This window comes from Pelodiscus sinensis, chromosome 3, assembly GCF_049634645.1.
Source record: "Pelodiscus sinensis isolate JC-2024 chromosome 3, ASM4963464v1, whole genome shotgun sequence".
Taxonomy (NCBI): Eukaryota; Metazoa; Chordata; order Testudines; family Trionychidae; genus Pelodiscus; species Pelodiscus sinensis.
Window position 1 is genome coordinate 161,437,618 of NC_134713.1, and position 20,045 is coordinate 161,457,662.

Consider the following 20,045-nt stretch of genomic DNA (forward strand, 5'->3'; position numbering starts at 1 on the left):
TTCACCTCAAAAAAGATATTTTGGCCTTGGAAAGGGTTCAGAAAAGTGCAACTAAAATTATTAGGGGTTTGGAACAGGTCCCATATGAAGAGAGGCTAAAGCGACTGGGACTTTTCAGTTTAGAAAAGAGGAGACTGAGGGGGGATATGATAGAGGTATATGAAATCATGAGTGGTGTGGAGAGGCCGAATAAAGAAAAGTTATTTATTAGTTCCCATAATAGAAGAATTAGAGGACACCAAATAAAGTTAATGGGTAGCAGGTTTAAAACTAATAAAAGAAAGTTCTTCTTCACATAGCACATAGTCAACCTGTAGAACTCCTTGCCGGAGGAGGCTGTGAAGGCTAGGACTATAAGGGTATGTCTACACTACAGCACTATTTCAAATTAACTTAATTCAAAATAGTTAATTCGAATTAAGCTAATTCGAATTAACGCAGCTACACACAAAAACTATTTTGAAATAGTGTTTTGCTATTTCAAAATAGTGCGTCCACATTGGGTGGACCCTGAACCGAAGTTAAGACTGGCCAGAACCAGTGCCAGCAGGGAATCAGCTTAGGACCTAGTGTGTGGGGCTGCTGCCTGAGGCTAACTGAGCTCTGTGCTTTAAGGGACCCTACCCCCATCCCGGACAGACAGTTCTCAGGGTGCCCCACTTGCTTGTCTACCTCAGTGAGGGACAGTAAAGCAGTCCTGTGTTGGAGTGCCTTGAGTGCCCGCACTCGGGACATCACAGCACTTGGCCACATGGAGCCAGAGCTGCCCCTGGGCACGCTGGTGCGTCTTGTGGGGTCTTTGCCATCAGTCCAGCTGCACTTGCTGCAGGCTGCCATCCGGAGGGTCCATGGGGGGGCTCTCAGGATCCAGGAGGCTCTGCGGGAGAGCGTCCATCCCGAGGAGCCCTCAGAGCTCCTCCCCACCGGGGGCTCATGCGCCATTCCTCCCTCACGTCCTTCCACTTGCCCCTTCCTAGCCCCCCTTCCTGATGTCAAATAAAAGACACGTATGTTCAAAATAGAAACTGGGTTTATTGAACAAAATGGGGGGTGGGCGATGAACCTCTGGGAAGACTGGGAAAAGGAGGTGGGAGAGGGGAAGAGAGAGAGTGGGAGAGGGGAGGGGGAAACTTGGGAGGAGGGAGCTTGAAGGGGGAAGCAAGGGGAAGAAGGGGGAGGGGAATCTCAGGGCTTAGGGTTGGGGGTCTCACCGGAGCAACTTAGTTTTCATGAAAACCTGCTGCTGGGATCGCATGTGGCCTTTGGTGGCCAGGCTGGCAGCTATCTTGCCATAGATGGCCGCATTCCTCCGTCTAGTGCGGAGATCATGGACGTTGGGGGCATCCCCACCAAACCTGAATAAGGTCCATGATCTCCACCCTGAACCAGGAAGGTGCCCGCCTTCTCCAGCCTCTGTCAGGCTCCTGGGAGCTGGCAGACTGCTCCTGGGGAGCGGTGGAGGGCTGGCTGCCAGTGTCTTGCTGGCTCATGTTTTGGGGCCACTAGGTCAGGGGCCCCGGTGGCCACTGCTGGCTCTGGGCTGGCAGTCTTGGAGCTGGCACAGGCACTGTGACCAGGGTCTACCCCTTTAATGGCTCCGGGGCTGGGGGAGAGGAGAGTAAGTTTTCCTGGTTGTGACCAGAGTGGCCACCAGGGCTCCCTGGGAAGGACTGGAGGCCCCCTATTTTGAATTAAGTGTCTACACAGCACTTAAGTCAAAATAGCTATTTCGAATTTGGCATTACTCCTCGTAGAATGAAGTTACCAAATTCAAATTAAGCGCTCCGCTATTTCGAATTAATTTCGAAATTGCAGTTTGCATGTATAGACGCTATAAAGTTAATTCAAAATAACAGCTGTTATTTTGAATTAACTTTGTGGTGTAGACATACCCTAACAGAGTTTAAAGAGAAGCTAGATAATTTCATGGAGGTTAGGTTCATAAAAGGCTATTAGCCAGGGAATAGAAATGGTGTCCCTGGCCTCTGTTTGTCAGAGGCTGGAGATGGATGGCATGAGACAAATTGCTTGATCATTGTCTATGGTCCACCTCTTCCGGGGCACCTGGCGCTGACCACTGTCGGCAGACAAGCAACTGGGCTAGATGGACGTTTGGTCTGACGCAGTACGGCCATTGTTATGTTTTTATGTTATGTTCTTAATTGCCATATGGATCTTGATCCACAGGGTCTGTCTCGTTAACAGAATTAGATTCCATGGGCATAGACTATGATCCATACCTCACCATCGAGCTACATATGCACTCATTGTGGAAAAGACTGACATCCACACATCAGACTTTTTAGCCACAATTGTACTCACAAAAGACGATACCATCATCGGTATTATCTTTGATAACGAAGGACAACAACAACAAAATTATTCAATAGTTCTTTTTATCTACTAACTTGATATGTGGCATTCAGATGCTAGAGATTGCCAAACTTGTAACCATTTGGGCTGAAATTTTCCATGCTGATGTCTGCTGCAGGTTGACTTTTGGGGGAATTTTCAGCTAAAATGTCAGTGAAAAATTAGTTCTTTTGCTGTGTTATTTTTTATTTTTTTTAACAATTTAATTATCAAATTAATAAGTAACTTAGTAATTTGAATAAGTAATTTATAATGGGAAATACCTATGTTTGGTAACATTAAGCATAGGTATCACTACAAGTTACACCTACGGTGTAGCAACAGCAGTTTAATATGTAGGAATCCCACTAAAGAGAGTATAGAAAACAAATCCTCTGTCCCATAGTTTTTATCCTATGGTTATTTATCTTATATCTCTTCTTGGATGTATACATTTTGGCAACTTAATACTCTACTGTTGTTTCTTCTATGTATCTTAGATATGTAATCCATTTTCTTTCAAAATCATACAATTTATCCTCCGTTGAACACAATCTTGACTTCACCTGCCTCTCCATCTAGTGCCATATCTCTGTTCTCCCCTTCCTCAACAAGCTTATTGAGTGTGCCATCTACAATTGCTTCCTTAAGTTCTAATTTTGCAATTATAATCTTGACCTGATTCAATTCACTTCCCATCCTCTTGACTCCAATGAAATTGTTATGCAGATGGAGCGTCCGTATCCTTCCACGTGTAAGGATAATTCTTTTAGCAAATAACAGATGTACAGAGATCCAGTTCAACCGTTTCCAGGATATTCCATTTACTATAGACACATCTGCTGAAGTACAAATATTTATGGCAAAACTTACCAAATTTTCCTTAATGTTGGTACCCATCAACATGAGTTTAAGTGTTAACTTTTTTTTAGCTTCAGAGGGGTAGCTGAATTACCCTGTAACTGGCAAAACTTAAAAAACAATGAATAGTCTAGCAGCACCTTAAAGACTAACAAAACATGCAGATGGTATCGTGAGCTTTCATGGGTACAACCGACTTCAGATGAATGGAGTATTAAAAGTCCTATTCCAAAATAAATAGGAGATTGGGAGGGAAGGAATGGCAAAGAATAGTGAATTAGTGTGTTCGTGTTACAAGAAGCTGGTAGAGAAGGTGCAAATTGTTCTTAAGTACCCATTGTTTGTTTGGTTATGTCATTAGAACAGTGATTCTCAACCTTTTTCCCATGGAGGAACCCCTAAAATAATTGTTCATATCCCGAGGAACCCCTACCTATGAAAACGTTTGCTTGGCCAGAAAAAGTTGACAGCGGGGAGCGCAATTCAATTACTGCTAATTTTTTTCAATAAAATGTATTTGTAAAGAGCTGTTTATATATGTACGTATGTCAGCTTACATTGTAAGAAAAAAAATTTGAGCATTTTTCCTGTCTCTCTCTTCTCCTCCTCCTCCTGCTTCACTCTCTCTTTCTCTTCTCCTCCCCCTCCTGCCTTTCACTCTCTTTCTCTTCTCCTCATCCTCCTCCTGCCTCAATCTCTTTCTCTTCTCCTCATCCTCCTGCCTCTGACTCTCTCTTTCTCTTCTCCTCCTCCTCCTCCTGCCTCAATCTCTCTTTCTTCTCCTCCTCCTCCTGCCTCTCACTCTCTCTTTCTCTTCTCCTCCTGCCTCATTCTCTCTTTCTTTTCTCTTCCCCCTCCTGCCTCTCACTTGCGGAGCTCAAATGGCCGCTTGCTCATGTGTGGTGGTTGAGCTGCGCAGAAGTCCCCACCCTCTTGCACCACTTGCTCCCATGCGACGACCCAGCTGAGTGGCGCAGAAGTCAGCCAAGCATCAGGGTGGGAGGCAAAGAGCGTGATAGATGCTCTAGGCCCCGCCCAGCATTATTTATTCCACGATTTCTTGTGGAACCCCTGATGATGGTCCGCGGAACCCCTGATGATGGTCCGTGGAACCCCAGGGTTCCGCGGAACCCTGGTTGGGAAACACTGCAATAGGATGTGGAAGGTAGCGTGCTAGCCAGGTAATGTCTTTATCCATACCTTTGTGATGGCTCCCAAACTTATAAACAAAGTTGAGTTCCAACACTTTCCTGTGTATTTGGCTTGTAGAATTGGCCTGAAACAACACAGTGACTTTGAGATTCATTAATTAATGCCCGGGGAAGGCTAAAGTCTTCTCCAACAGATTTCGGTGTGTTGCCTTTTCAGATATCTGATTTATGTCCATTAAGTCTTTCCCATAGAAACGGTTCAGTTTGGCCAATATACGTGGCAGAGGGGCATTGCTGATGGCATAGATCACATTAGTGGATGTGTAGTTAAATGAGCCCCTAATGTAGTGGCTGATGTGGTTGGGTCCAGTGATGAAATCACTTGTGTAGATGTGTGGACAGAGTTGGCACCAGGGCTGATTGCAGGGGTGGATTCCTGGATTTGAATTTGTTTGAGGTTAAGGGGTTGTCTGTAGGCAAGGATTGGCCTTTCCCTCAAGGCCTTTGAGAGTGAGGGATCATTTTCCAAGGTAGGTTGTAGCTTGTTGATAATGCATCGGAAGGATTTAAGTTGTGGCTACATCTAGACTGCTTTCTTCTGCCGAAAGAAGATATGCAAATTTGGAGCTAATTTGCATATCTTCTTCCGCTCACGTTATTGGAAGTGGTTTTGTTGAAAAAAAAAGCAGTTTAGATTCGGTTCTTTCAAGGGAAAAAAAACTTTTCAAAAGAACTCTTCATCCTAAAAAAAGGAGGTGTGCAGGGTTCTTTTGAAAAAGGGGTTGTTTTTTCGAAAAAACTGCATCTAAACTGCTTTCTTTTTCGACAAAGCCTCTTCCGATGATGCCATCGGAAGCAGATATGCAAATGAGTTCCAAATTTGCATATCTTCTTTCGGCAGAAGAAAGTAGTCTAGACATAGCCTAGGTGATGACAAGTGCAATTCTGTTGTTTTCTCTTTTGGGCCTGTCTTGAAGTAGTTCATGTCTGGGTACTTTTCTGGCTCTGTTGATCTGTTTTTCACTTCTCCGGGTGGGTATTTCAGTTTTATGAATGCTCTATATAGATCCTGTAGGTGTTTATCTCTGTCTGTGGGAATGGAGTAAATCTGGTTGTAAACAATAGATTGAGAAATGTGTCTTGGATGAAAGCTAGAGGCACAAAGGTTAGCGGTCAGTAGGCTTCTGATATAAGGTGGTGAAAATGTGTCCATCATGTACTTGTACTGTAGTGTCAAGGAAGTGGATCTCTCATATGGACTGATCCAGGCTGAGGTTAATGGTGGGGTGGAAGTTGTTGAAATCCTTGTGAAATTTTTCAAGGGTCTCTTTCCTGTGGATCCATATGATGAAAATGTCATCAATGCAGCATAAGTAGAGTAAAGGTGCTAGGGGGCATGAGCTGAGGAAACGTTCAAGGTTAGTCATAAAGATGTTGGCATATTGTGGGGCCATGCGGGTGTCCATGGCTGTGCTGCTGACTTGAAGATACAAATTGTCTCCGAATTGGAAGTAGTTGTGGGATAAAGTTGCAGAGCTCTGTAACCCGGTGCGCAGTGGTGTCATCAGGGATGGTGTTCCTGATAGCCTGTAATCTGTCTTCATGTGGAATGTTGGTATAAAGAGCTTCTGCATCCCTGGTGGCCAGGATGGTGTTTTCAGGATGATTATTGATGTTCTGTATGTTAATAGGAAGCTATTAAACTCATGTTATTAAAAACAGAAGTAGGATGTCAGCAGAAAGGATGACATGGCTAATAACATTATAGCATCCAGCAATCAGTGGTAGCAGCCATACTGAAATTCATATTGTTACATAATTAAAGAAAGAGCATAGCTCAGGATTGTCTGAAAATGGTCATGTGATTGAGTCAGGCATGTGCTACTGCAGTGGTGGGGAACCTTACGCATGCTGGCCACATGCAGTTTGTCAAAGTGCACTGCTGGTGGGTTGCCAGACAGGTTGTTTACTTTGTATCCACTGGTATGGCCACCTGCAGCTCCCATTGGCCACAGTTCTTGTATGCTTCTTTCTAACAGATAAATCCATAAAGAACAAGATATGCTATTCCACCACATCCTGCATGCAGAAGCATTAATATATAGTGTTTAATGAATGACAAACATTTAAGTGTGAAATTATATTAGATACACATATGTTTGGGATATGATATCACATGGTAAACCAGCAACTACATCTGACACCTCCAAGCTTTGATATGTTGTGAGGTAAGAGGCTGCTTTCTAGCAAATAAATCCATAAGGAACAAATTATGCTCTTATACCATATCCTGCAAGCCAGATACTGCTTCCCACAGCTCCTATTGACCAGGAACAGTGAACCATGGCCAATGAGAGCTGAGGGGAAGTTGTACCTATGCATGCAAGGTAAATAACCTGTCTGGCGGCTTGCCAGTGGTTTAACCTGATGAACTGCGTGTGACCCATGCGCGGCAAGTTGACCACCATTATTCCACTGTTTACCTTTTCATATGTCAGCAGTCTTGACTAAAGTCTTTCAGCCTCTTTCCTCACAACATATCAAGGGCTTGGAGGTATCAGGTGTAGTTGCAAGCTTTACCATGTGATAGCATATCCAAAATATATGTGTACAGGCAGTCCCCGGGTTACGTACAAGATAGGGACTGTAGGTATGTTCTTAAGTTGAATCTGTATGTAAGTCGGAACTGGTGTCCAGATTCAGCCGCTGCTGAAACTGACCGCCAGTTCTGACTTACATACAGATTCAACTTAAGAACCCCAAGTCAGCTGCTGCTGAAACTGATCAGCAGCTGATTCCAGGAAGCCCGGGGCAGAGCAACTGTGCCTCAGGCTTCCTGTAGTCAGCGCTGGTCAGTTTCAGCAACGGCTGCCTTGGGACGTCTGGGGCAGAGCAGCTGGGGTGCTGCTGGGTTGCTCCAGTAGCACCGCTCCTCGGCGCTACTGGACCAACCCAGCAGCACCCCAGCTGCTTTGCCCCAGGAGTCCTGATTCAGCCGCTGCTGAAACTGACCAGCAGCGGCTGAATCAGGACGCCTGGGGCAGAGCAGTTGGGGTGCTGCCGGGTTGGTCCAGTAGTGCCCAGAGCAGCGCTGCGGGACCAACCAGCAGTGCCCCAGCTGCTCTGCCCCAGGGTCCACAATAAAAGCCTGGTCTTCTGGGGGGGGCACACTAGCTGCGCCCCCCCCCCCAGCAGACCAGGGACACAGGGAGCAAAGCGGCAGCGGGGGGGGGGGTGCCTCGCCTCTGAGGCTTTGCTCTGGCGCCGGACCACTTTGCTCCCGGTGCCCCTGGTTTGCTGGAGACGGTCCCCAGCAGACCAGGGGCACCGGGAGCAAACCCGCAGGGGCACCGGGAGCAAACCAGAGCAAAGCCTCAGAAGCGCGGGACCCCCCGCTGCTGTGGGTTCGCTCGCGGTGTCCCTGGTCTGCTGGAGACGGTCCCCAGCAGACCAGGGGCACCGCGAGCAAACCCGCAGCAGCGGCAGGGTCCCCCACTTCTGAGGCTTTGCTCTGGCAAAGCCTCAGAAACGCGGGAACCCGCCGCTGCTGCGGGTTTGCTCCCGATGCCCCTGGTCTGCTAGAGACGGTCCCCAGCAGACCAGGGGCACCGGGAGCAGCTTTTCTCACCCCGGAGCTCGAGGTGGCTGACCGCTGCCTGTGAGCTCCGGGGCGAGAAAGCCCCGTTCGTAAGTGCGGATCCGACATAAGTCGGATCCGTGTAAGTCGGGGACTGCCTGTATCTAATATAATTTCACATTTTAATGTTTGTCATTCATTAAGCATTAGATATTAATGTGTCTGCATACAGGATGTGATATAACAGCATATCTTGTTCCTTATTGATTTATCTGCTAAAAAGAAGCAAATAAGAACCGTGGCCAATGGGAGCTGCAAACAGCTGTACCTGCAGAAACAAAGTGAGCAACCTGTCTGATGGCCTGTCAGTGGCTAACCTTGATGAATCGCATGTGGCTGGCATGCTGGAACTTCCCCACCACTGCAGTAGAACATTCCTGACTCAATCACATGACTTTATGGATTTATGTGCTTGAAAGAAGCAAAGTTTTATGCAATCAGTGGAATATCTACTATTAGTTTGTCTAGAAGGGTTTTCACAAGCTGTTCGTTTTACTCTTGCTTGCTTCAGTAATAAATATATGTTTACATCTGACAGTTCTTTATATGTGGTTTATGAACAAAATACTCAAATCTTGCAAGGTTATCAGTTCTTTCTATGCTAAGCTTGTATTTCAGTTTTTTTCCTCTTCTTTTCCCAGAAAGATCAAGCTTGTTGAAACTGGTTTGCAGTTCTCTGCACACCAGATGTATCATAGCTTAATCCCTGAGGTTTCAGGAGGAATGTGCTAGCTCTCCATTCTCTTAATTCTTCTAATGAAAGAAATGCAGAATAAATGTATTAAGTTTCAGCTTAATGAAAACAAGAAAGACCTTTTCTAACATTTCATCTTTTTAAATTTTGAGAAGACTGATATGTACAAGTTGACTTACTCAAGGGCAATGACCATCTCTTTCTTATGTGTTATCATAATGCATAACTCAACAAGCCTCTGGCTTCTAGGTGCTATCCCCCCATAATACAAATCATAGAAATATTCAGACACAAGCTATGTGTGTTTATTGCTACCTTACCTGACACACATCTGAGATTCAGGTCTGATCCTAAATATACTTGAAGAGTTATCTGGTTTTGCAGAAGGGGTATTGATAAGTATTCCAGAAGAAGCAAAGTTGATTAAATGGTGGAACAAAGGAATGATTTATGACTCATGAGCTGTAATCCCAGCTCTGCCAGTGAGTTGTATAGATTTTGGTAAATCTCATAATCCTTCTGGCCCTTGCTTTCCCCAGCTGTGAAATGATAGAATAATTATGACCTAGCCATCAGAGGTCAAGCAAAGATGAATTAGTTAATATTTGCAGAACACTGTGAAATCTGAATGAAAGACACTCTATTAATATAAAAAACAGATGTTCATATCAGAGAGAGACCTATCATAAACGACCTGTTATGAAAAATCATGAAAAATATTACAGTTATATTATCACATTGATTTTTCCATATTATTGTGTATTAGTGAAACCCAAATAGTTTCTGAAGGAATAATTAATGTCTAGAATCAAAGACTTATTCATTATCACTGATAATTTGATTGAGTATCAAAATAGTTTATAATATGGGAATTTATTCAATAAGGAGAAATTACATATCAGATACATAAAGCAATAATCTGTCCCTATTGAGTTTTGCATGATCCTGCATTTGCTGAGTTAACATATTGGGAAATTACTGTTACTGCATTACTTACAGAGAATGTAGGCATTTCACAATATAATTATGTTTGAATTCCAGCCTGATTTAAACCCACTTTATCAGTTGTTTATAACTGTTGGAATGACATTTTTCCATATTTAGTCTGTAAATGAAAGAAGTGATTCTTTGGACAGCGCTGAGGGTGCAGAAGGCCAAAAGCTTACTGCTAAAGCCACTCAGCCTTTTTATAATTATTTTAGCATGAGAAGTGTTTCCTCCTCATGTATTGTGATTAGAAACTTGGTGATATGAAACAACTAAATGCTACAAACTACCAACTTGATGTGTGGCCTTTACTCACAAGCAATCTCAGTGACTTCAGTGGGATTACTTATCTATAAGAATTCACACAATTAAGACATTGTGATATCATTCACAGTACAATTTAAGGTTCAAGTCAAGTTTGAGACATATTGGGTCAGCAGGTTTCAAACTCTGAATATTTAAAATTGACACGTATCTTGACTTGACAACCTTAAGAACTGAACATCAGCTCCTCAGCTGGTGTAACTCAGCACACTTCCATTTTTATTTTATTGTGATTGCACCTCAAAAGCTCAGTCAGGGACCAGGTAGGGTATTGTGCTAAGCACTGTACAAACACAGAACAAAAAGATGGTTCCTTTCCCAAAGAGTTTACAGCAATTTTATATCAGCTGATGATCTGTCCTTAGTAATCTCTGGATGAGTCAGAGAGACCCCAAAATCTGGAGTGATTAGGAAGGCTTTGGTAAGAATGATAGGCTTATGGGCATCCAGCCAAATAGCTCCAGATCAATTAAATTACAAATGCCACAATTTGAATAATTGAAATGTATCTTCCCCTTTCAAAACAAAACAAATGAAGACAGTTCCATGCCCAAAACACTATATTTAGTATGATGTTATCTTTGGGATACCAAGCACGTAGATATCAATAAAAGCAAATGTAAAATTGAACATTCAGTCTTTTTTTGCCTCTTTTTGTTTGACTTAAAATATGGTCCGTCTTTAATTATAGATTTGTCAGATAATGCAATATATAATATAATACCATACAATTAAATAAGCTGATGCTTACATAGTTAAACACTCAAAAGATAGAAAATAAAAAATGAGGCTGAACGTAGTCTTGCATAAATGATCACACTGTTTCTCAATTTATTTTTCTACAGGTTAGCATCTATGTGGTAGTTTCAGTGTACTTTCTTGTAGTGTATACAGTACATTCACAAATGTCACTATGTTATTATCTATGGATGTTATATTTGTATTTTTCTCTTTAAAATAGTATATATTTCAACATTAAAGTAGAAAACAAAATTAGATAGAAATACATAATGTACTTTATATAGTTGACATTAAAGTAGATACTGCAAAATAGTGTGTTTATCATAAAATTGTATGTAGCCTTAATTTTTATATGAATTCTTTTTCATGGAATTATAAATTGCCCTGCTCAATAAATATAAAGACCATATTTTAAGGCTTAAGAACAAGGGAGCAGAATTAGGCTGAACAGCAAATCTTAATTATAATTTTTTCCTGATGTTTGAGTTCTCAGCTCTTCAGCCTTATTGTTGTGTTAACTCTCATATTTGGAATAAAATAGTGGCTTCATGATCTAAATGTTTATTTTAAATATATTTTATTGACAGTTTTGTGGGCCTTACCCTTATATAATCTGTCTCTTTGTCTCTCGGTATGAGTTTTGTGAGAGAAAAATAGACTCCTTTATTTGATGCCGTATGGAGTTCAATCAAAAGCTATTAAAAAGTACATCTTGGGCTTTGGGCATTGTTTTTGTACAGTGGTTCTTAAAAATTTTTTTAAGACAACCATTAGTTATTTCCTTCAATTGTCGCACAGTATTTTTTTTAAAGAGATTTTATTGATGGGAGGAAATTTATAACACAGCACAACAGATTTATATTTAACATCAGTTGACATTTACAGTAAAATTCAAACTATTGGCACAGAATATCAGTCCTGTTTTTGCCACTTCTGTGGGAAAATGGCTCCTAGTATGCTTCAGCATGTTCTAGTTTCACCATCCTGCTAGAGACAAGATACATCTCAACAGTGACAAGCAGCTGGAGTGCTATGTTCATACATATGTAGCAGCAAAGAAATATTCTTTTAAGAAATATTTTTTGTATGGATGTAATCAACAAGGCGGTTGAAGTAGAGGAATTTCCGTTTAACCATAAAAAACAACAATCACAAACAATGAAGCAAATCCTGCTTTTTTTACTCAGGCAAAAGCCCCCTTGTCTTAGATTCCAGATGATGACCACAATATAAAAACCTGAGCAGACAGAATGAGAACTTTGTGTTACAAAGGACAGCCTCAATTTCCTTTTTTGTTTTGCTTTCTACAAGGTCAACTTCAAGATTTTTTGGAGACTTTTTTAAATTTAAAGCTAACATTCATACAAACTGAAGTAATGTTTTCATGTTCATAATTTTAGGAAATCCCCATCATTCTTCCACTGGCCAAAGAGCAGCAAAAATAAATAAAAATCAGCCCAATTAAACCCAGATCAAACTGACTAGTTCCCTACCAAATAAAACCCACTCCTTTCCCAAAGGCCTAAAAAAATAGCATCCCTAGAAAATTAACAAATCTGGCATTTGTGGTGGAGCAAATTCCACAGTCACTTAGGCATGTCTATACTTACAAGCTTGCAGCAGCACAACAGTATTGGTTCAGCTGTGCTGATGTAAGAGCATGATTGTAGCCACATTATGCCAACAAGATACAAAACCAGCTAATTGAGCAGTGGTAGCTGTGTCAGCAGGAGAGCATCTCCCACCAACATAGCACAGTGCACATGAGAGCTTATGCCAGTAAAACGTATGTCACTAGGGGTACGTCTACACTTGCCCCCTAGTTCAAACTAGGGAGGGAAATGAAGGTGACCGAAGTTGCTAATGAAACGTGGGATTTAAATATCCCATGCTTGATTAGCATAGTTGCGGCCGGTCACCATTTTGGAAATTGACTAGCCCGATTTAACTTGCCACGTATAGACATGGTACTCCAAGAAAAACCCCTTAACTCGAATTAACTGGTGGTACTCATACTCCTATACCCGGCAAGTTAAATCGGGCTAGTCAGTTTCCAAAATGGCAACCAGCCATGACTTTGCTAATCAGGCATGGGATATTTAAATCCCGCGCTTCATTAGCAACTTCGGTCGCCTTCGTTTGCTTCCTTAGTTCGAACTAGGGGGCAAGTGTACACTAGAAAAGGTGGGGAAGGGGGGGCATTTCTTTCACACCCTTGAGCAACAGAAGTTTTGCCAGCATAATTGCTAATGTGGAAATGGCCTAAGACTCTGTTTTCCCCAGTTTTTGTATGAGTGTATTTATTTTTATTTTTATTGCAGTGATACGTACAATATGCAAAATACTGTGCACACTCCGTGTTCCAAAGAGCTTATATTCTACACAGTCAATATTCAAAGAGCTATGATGATGCAATAAAAATAAATACACTTCTGTAAAAAGTAATTATCCACTATCCCTAACTTCCCCTCTACTCAACTTTTATTGGCTGGCTAGTTTCTTGCAAGTGTCATAGAAGAGGCATAGTTGCCAAGTTTTGTAAAGTACTGTGTGACATTTTATGCTGATATTTAAATAGCTTATTTGCAGATAATTTGAATTTTAGCTTTAAAAAATTGCATGGATTTAATGTACTTAAATATTCTCCATTTCCGGAGGGCCTTGCACAGTGTAGTGACATCCATCAATCAAACCATGGTAGGTTTAATAACCTTCTCAATCTAAAGTGTATTACGTTCTTGTCCCACAAATCAGTGGGTAATTTGCCTGAGTAAGAGCTGCAGGATTTTATCCTAAGTGTATGTACAAAATAAATCCCATCAAGAAATATCATTAACTATATTGCAAATTCTCTGGGGCAGCATATCAGGGTATATAGGCCTTTGAAGGCTGGAGGGGGAGATCCTCAGTGGCAGTCTAGTAGGGATGTCAGTGGTTAACCAACTGGAGGCACAGTCAAGCTAGAGCAAACTCTCTCCTCCCTCCCCTCCCCCCCCCCCCCCCCCACTTGCAGCACGGTATGGTGGGCCTAGCCTGCCCCAAGCAGCCCCTGCCAACGGCAGACCTGGCCAGGTCAGAACAGCCTGCCGTGCCACCCTCACCTCCGTTTAAGCAGTTAACTGATTAAACGGGATTTTACATTCTTACAGCCTACCCTGCTCAGGAGTTTTGGGCAGACAGAAAATCAGGAAACTACAGTGACAGATACTGAGAGACAGGTCTGAAGTGTTCCATGGGCTGTATTGAGAGATGGGTTGCACTTAAATCTAATTCTACAGCTTTAGGATTAATCCTAATTTTATTTATAGGTTTCCAAAAATCTATTTGTAATGTATTTTGATAGTGCCTCATGGCCTTGATTAGGGATAAAAAAATAAATGGTCTTAATTTACAAGACGTTATAACAGGTGGATGAAACAAACAGATGGGATTCTGGGGGGAAGAGTTAGCAGTAAAGAGCAGGAGGAAGCAACAAGTTACTTATGGAAAGCAGTAACCACAGATCACCACCTGCCTAGCAATTGTCAGCTGGCAGGATTTTGTGGATATTAAAACAGAAGTGAATTACAGAGGGATTTGAAGGAGGTTAACATAATATAGCATTGATGAAGGGATATTAAATTGTAGAAGACACGTGCCAAATATGAATCAAGACTTAAGAGTATTTCGGTACATTGCATGGGAGATGGGGAAATAATTTCAAAATGGTTATGCAATAAAAACTTTGCTTGTTTGATTGTGAGTGTGTGTCTGTGTATGAACATGTATTTATTTACAGTTCAGTCTTATACAAACTCTGCCCCAAAAAGCACTCATTCAAACCTGTATGTGTGTTTCTCTGTCTCTGTGCGTTACATGTGTAATTACACTGAAATGCACATACCATCATCAAAAGCCACAGACATACATATAACAGGACAAATTCATTGCAGATTCAATAATTTGACCCAGTCAGTTGTTTGAATAAATCCTTCAGTAAACACAACTCTGAATATTGTTAGGAAAGATAAAATATTTGGTTCACCTAACTAACTTACAAAAAATTAAATGTTTTAAAGTTCAATCATTTTCTGCAAAATTCATGCTATCTGGTCATGATTTTGATTTTTTTATTATTATTTTTCAGGCAGAAATTTTAACAGGCATCCCAGTTGGCAGCCCTGAAGATGCTGGAAAGGTGGGACTTGTGCTATTAGAAAGAGGCTGTAAGCTGGTAATTGTTACTCTGGGAGCAGAAGGTTGTGTGATGATATCAGTGGAAGAGCCTATTCCAAAGCACATTCCTGCTGGGAAGGTCAGAGCTGTGGACACTACGGTATGTTTTTGTGGTTTAACTGTCTTGCCTTGGAAAAGACTACTTAATCAGTAAAGCAAAGCAGTGAGTAATCAACCAAATCCCTGGGCACTAGCACAAAGGCTAATTTATGATGTGAAACTGATATGTTGCTTCCAGTCTGTTATATTTCAAATGCCAGTTCACTCAAGTTTTATAAGCTGTACTGTAGATATGCTAAAGTTTATTGTATACACTGATGATATCTTCATTTTCCTTTGTCACTAGAGTTGGTACATTTCTCTCTTGCTAACTCCATTATGGATGAGGCCTGAAGCATGAATTTGTGATTGTCATCTTTGCACGGTCATCTAATGCATTATTTCTAGAACTCAAATGACCCTGCAGTTAATGCAGTGGAAGAAAGGAGACATCCGAGAATTCTGCCCCCCAAGAAATGAATGAGGGTCTCTTCCTACACAAGTCTGAACTGCTCTCACAAAGTTCCTTAGTCCAGAATATATGGCATGAGGTGCTCAACTTCCATAGAATAGAGAGAGAGGGCACAAGTAATATTGTGTCAAATCATTTTATTACGATAGGTAAAGATTAAAAAGTCACTAGCCAGGTTTCCTTTATAATTGTTAGGATTGTTGTTTTTTTCTTAAAATGAAATGTAGAATCCTCTACCTTAACATTTCCACTCCATGCATCTGACGAAGTGGGTCTTTACCCATGAAATCTTATGGTCCAAAAAATCTGTTAGTCTATGAGGTGCCACGTGACTGCTCGTTATTTATGCAGATTCAGACTAACACAGCTACCCCCTAATACTTGTCTACCTTAACAGTAATTAGGACTGCTAATTTAAACACAAATGAAAAGCAACAGTTAAAGTTCTTATAGAAAAAATTATATTGCCACATTGTGCATACTAGGACATTTTGTGCTCAGTTACATCTGATATAAATCCAAAGTATATCTCTTGACATTATTGAGAGCAGAATTTGCCTCGCTGTGAGTGCTAACTATCTATTTAACCGATGGATTGAATAGAATACTATTGCATATGTTCTGCCACAATAATCCATTATAGACGAGATTTGACCATCTGGTGCCTCACGCATCTGAACTATATTAATAATAAAATCTAATGCTTTTATCATTAGATTTCAAAGTGCTTTACAAAGAAGGTAAATATCATCTACTTTTTAGATGGGGGAACTGAGGCACAAAGCAGTGAAGTGACTTAGCTAAGGTCACTCAGCAGGCCAGTGGCAGAGCAGGAAATTAAATCCATTTAATTCAAAAAGGAGGGGCATTATAACCAGATTTGCACTGTAATTTATTGATACAATTGATACTTTATGCTTCACCATTAAGTTGCATTATATTAAAATTAACTACAGGTTGAACCTCTCTCATTCTGCATTCTGGGTACCTGACCAGTGTCAAACCAGAAAATATGCCGAATCTCAGGAGGTCAATATTGTCTAGCAGCATTACAAACACTTCCACTGCTTACTGGGCTCCTAGAAGACATTTTGGGATATTTTAGAGTTAAATAACAGCCCAGAACACTGAGCCAGGACTGGTGGCTGTAAACAAACTTTATGGGACCACAGGAAACTTGGCCACACCCATGATAAGTGGATGTCTGGCTAACTAAAATCATGCTCGACCATGGATGTTGCCAGACCAGAGAGTACTGGACTAGAGAGGTTCAACCTACATAAGCAGATTCTATGTCAGATTTTTTTCCCATTCTCCTGGCTAAAAAGCCAACACTAATAACTGGAATATCTTGAAGTTTTTATGATGACTCAAATCATTATTCTTAATTGGAGACAACATTATATTTCAGATAAAGCACAAACCAGGAATTAAGAGGCTGGTGTTCTGTTCATGGCTATGCCATTGGGTTTTGTATGATCTTGGGCAAATTGTTTAACCTTTATGTGCTCCAGCCCCTGTGTAAAAGTGGCTTTTCACAACATAGCACACAAAAATGAAGAAGAAACATGTGAATTCCCTCTTCAAAAGAAGCCCAAAATTGCTGCCAGACCAGCTAATGTTTGATATCTAAAGTTATTTGCTGTTGGTAGTAAGGATTTTAAATATCGGTTAATTGAATAGTCAAGAAACCTCATGAATTCTTATCAGTTACTCGACTATTCTATAGTCCCTGGAGGCTGGACCAGCAGCCAGTGCAATCTGACCCCACTACCGAGGAGCGCCCTGCTACTCCACATCGTTGCCTCTGTAGCAGAGACAGCAATGTAGGATGCCAGGCGGGAGCAGGTCTGCAAGGGTAGCTAGTTTAAAAACCAGCTCCCACTGTAGACCAGCTGCCTGTCGCTCCATGCTGCTGCCTCTGATACAAAGGTGGCAGCAACCCCTGTCCGGGGGAGGGGGTCTCAACGCCTGGACCCGGCATGAGCTGGAACTGAGCTGGGCTGGCTGCCTGCCTGCCTCCCAGTACACTTTAAATGTAGAGCTACAACAGATGTAGGTCCCAGACTCAGCACAAGCCAGGACTGAGATAGGCTGCTGGTCAACCTGCTAAAAAATTTACTGGTGGGGATCGCAGGGGAAATGCGTGAAGTCTATAGCATTAACCTATAAGCTTTTGCTTATTGGTTAATTGGTTAATCAACTACACTATTACATCCTTAGTTAGTAAGATAATATAGCAATATTGAAACCACACACTATGCCTTATATCTTGGTTGGCAGTTTAGAAGATCATGACTTAACTGTGGAATCTCTAGTGCAGACAAAATGCTGGTGTCCCTGTGTTTTAAGTGCCATAATACTACAAATCGTGTGTTGAAAAATAAAAGAAGGAGCTTAACATCATGAGAGTTTAGGGGGAGTATTTGTTTTCTAATTTCTGAGACTTTAGCAGGGTACAATTGAGTCACATTTGCAAGATTTGCTTTGCAGCCATGAAAACTAGAAAAAAATTAAAGTTAACATTTTAATTCAGTCCCTTGATTCCAGTCAATGGGGCTTTAAGCAGCACACCAAATATTACAAGATTCCTGATTAAATGCTTGAGAATTGGCAACACTGGTACTAAGTCCTATAAGCCTGCTCAGATCTATAAATGTGGGCAGCTGCCTGGATCTGTATCTACAGTGGCCTTGCAATCATTATTGCCACAAGTTCAGCACCACCAGTGGTCGTAAGTAAGGATGAAATTTTTTGGCAGTCTGTATAAAAGTGTGTGGAGCTTAATAGAGTCCTCCCAGCTTATTAGAGTCCTCCCAAGGTCTCCCCACTCTTTTAGAAAATCTTATCAGAGACAAGCAGACCATGGAACCTGAACTCTCCTCTCCAGCCTAGAAATGTTCCCTCTAGGTCAGGATTGAAGACCATCAGCAGAACAATGGGAAGAACTGGCATCATCCTGTCTTACCAATAGTGTAGATAAATAGGCGCATCAACCTCCAGGGCTGAGAATCTGACATTTTTCAACCACAATTTATAAAGAAAAACAAACTCTGTGGAACTTTTTGTCCCTAATTAATAGCGAGGACTTTACTAATGTAACTGATACATTCTATGACAGCTAGCAGATCTCTCCATAGAAAGTATAACAAATCCAGTGCACCAATAGTGATTTAGAAGGAAGTTTTGCAAGACAAGGTATTGTAGGACCCAAATGTCTGTTTCTCCTCTTATCATGACATATTTTAACAAACCTCTATAAGAATGAATTGACTTTTTTTTTAGTGTACTTGTTCTTGCTAACTTTGTATATAACTGTGTTTCAGGAGCAGAGTATTAGGTGATCATCCAAATGTAATATCCAGTTTTTATTTTTGGAATAGAAAATAAAAAATAAAGCCATTTAATACTGGCAACTGAGCATGCGCGCGCGCACACACACTAAGGGATTTTAGTTCAGGTATTCTCAGTGAGACCAATTATGGGATAACATACCACCTTGCAGAGGATCAATTATGTCCATTTAAAATTACTTCAATAGATTCTCCTTGCCTATTTTTAGAGGAAGCTATTTTTGACCTTACTTGAAATGACATTAAATATACAGTTCTATATTGAAACAGCTTTAAAAGGTAATGATCTTCTATTTATAACATACTTATTCAGATGGCACCAGGACACTTCGTAAGTGTTACTAAAATTGTACAAACCTTTACACAGAAATAGATAACACATAATACCCTAATGTACAATGTGTATATCTACAGTATGTATTATATTATCAACTACTGAAATGCAGCTGCATCTGAGTTAGGATGCAATGGTCCACAGCAGCACTATGTAACAGTCTGGAACCATGGTGTCCAACACGCTAGCCATTAGCCACATATAGCTATTTGGCTTGAATAATGTGGCTATTTGGCCAGTTGAGTGTGGTTACTTCGCTATAGCAGTAGTCACTAAAGTGGCTTCTGCTGCAGAACTGGTTGAACACCATGGGTCTAGAACAAGAATTGACAGTATCAGGCCACATCTAGAAGTGATAAATAGGATGTATCATTATGTTGAGCAATAGTATATAACTTTCTGAAAGCTAGACTGATCATGTTTATAATGACAGTCACTACCAGTGTAAACCTCAGCACATAAGGTCTTGGTAGTAGGAGCCTAAAAAGTTTTCTAAGATGAATCATTAGAGTGGCATAAGTGGGCCACAATTTCATCTATACTGGAGAATGTATGGATTCAGTGCAGCCTCTGCTAGTGTTTAGCTATAGCAACAACAACAAAAAAGTCTCCCACTCTTAGCATCATTTTATCTTTTTAAACTCTCTTTTAATTATCTCCCCATGATAATCCTGCTTCTTTCCTCTTTTATGCCCATCCAGTAACGTATAATTTGCAATACCATGTGCATCACCTCATTATATGCCATTGAGACTGTGAAGGTATTTAGGTCAGGAGGATATAATTATTCCTTCCTTTTTGTGAAAAGCATCACAGGATCTTTTAGGGCTGCATTTTTAGTAACCTCAAACTGACTGCTAAATTTCCACTTTGCAGTGTTCCATG

The 20,045-nt window shown here is 41.2% G+C and overlaps 1 protein-coding gene across 4 annotated transcripts in view; it reads left to right on the forward strand.

Annotated features, from left to right (window-relative positions):
* RBKS (ribokinase) overlaps positions 1-20,045 on the forward strand; it is a 129,439-nt gene that overhangs the window by 92,500 nt on the left and 16,894 nt on the right. For all 4 annotated transcript variants that reach the window (XM_075925378.1, XM_075925376.1, XM_075925375.1 and 1 more), the window contains exon 7: positions 14,874-15,062. In XM_075925378.1, coding sequence (XP_075781493.1) covers positions 14,874-15,062 — 189 coding nt within the window. The remainder of the gene's footprint in view (positions 1-14,873; positions 15,063-20,045) is intronic.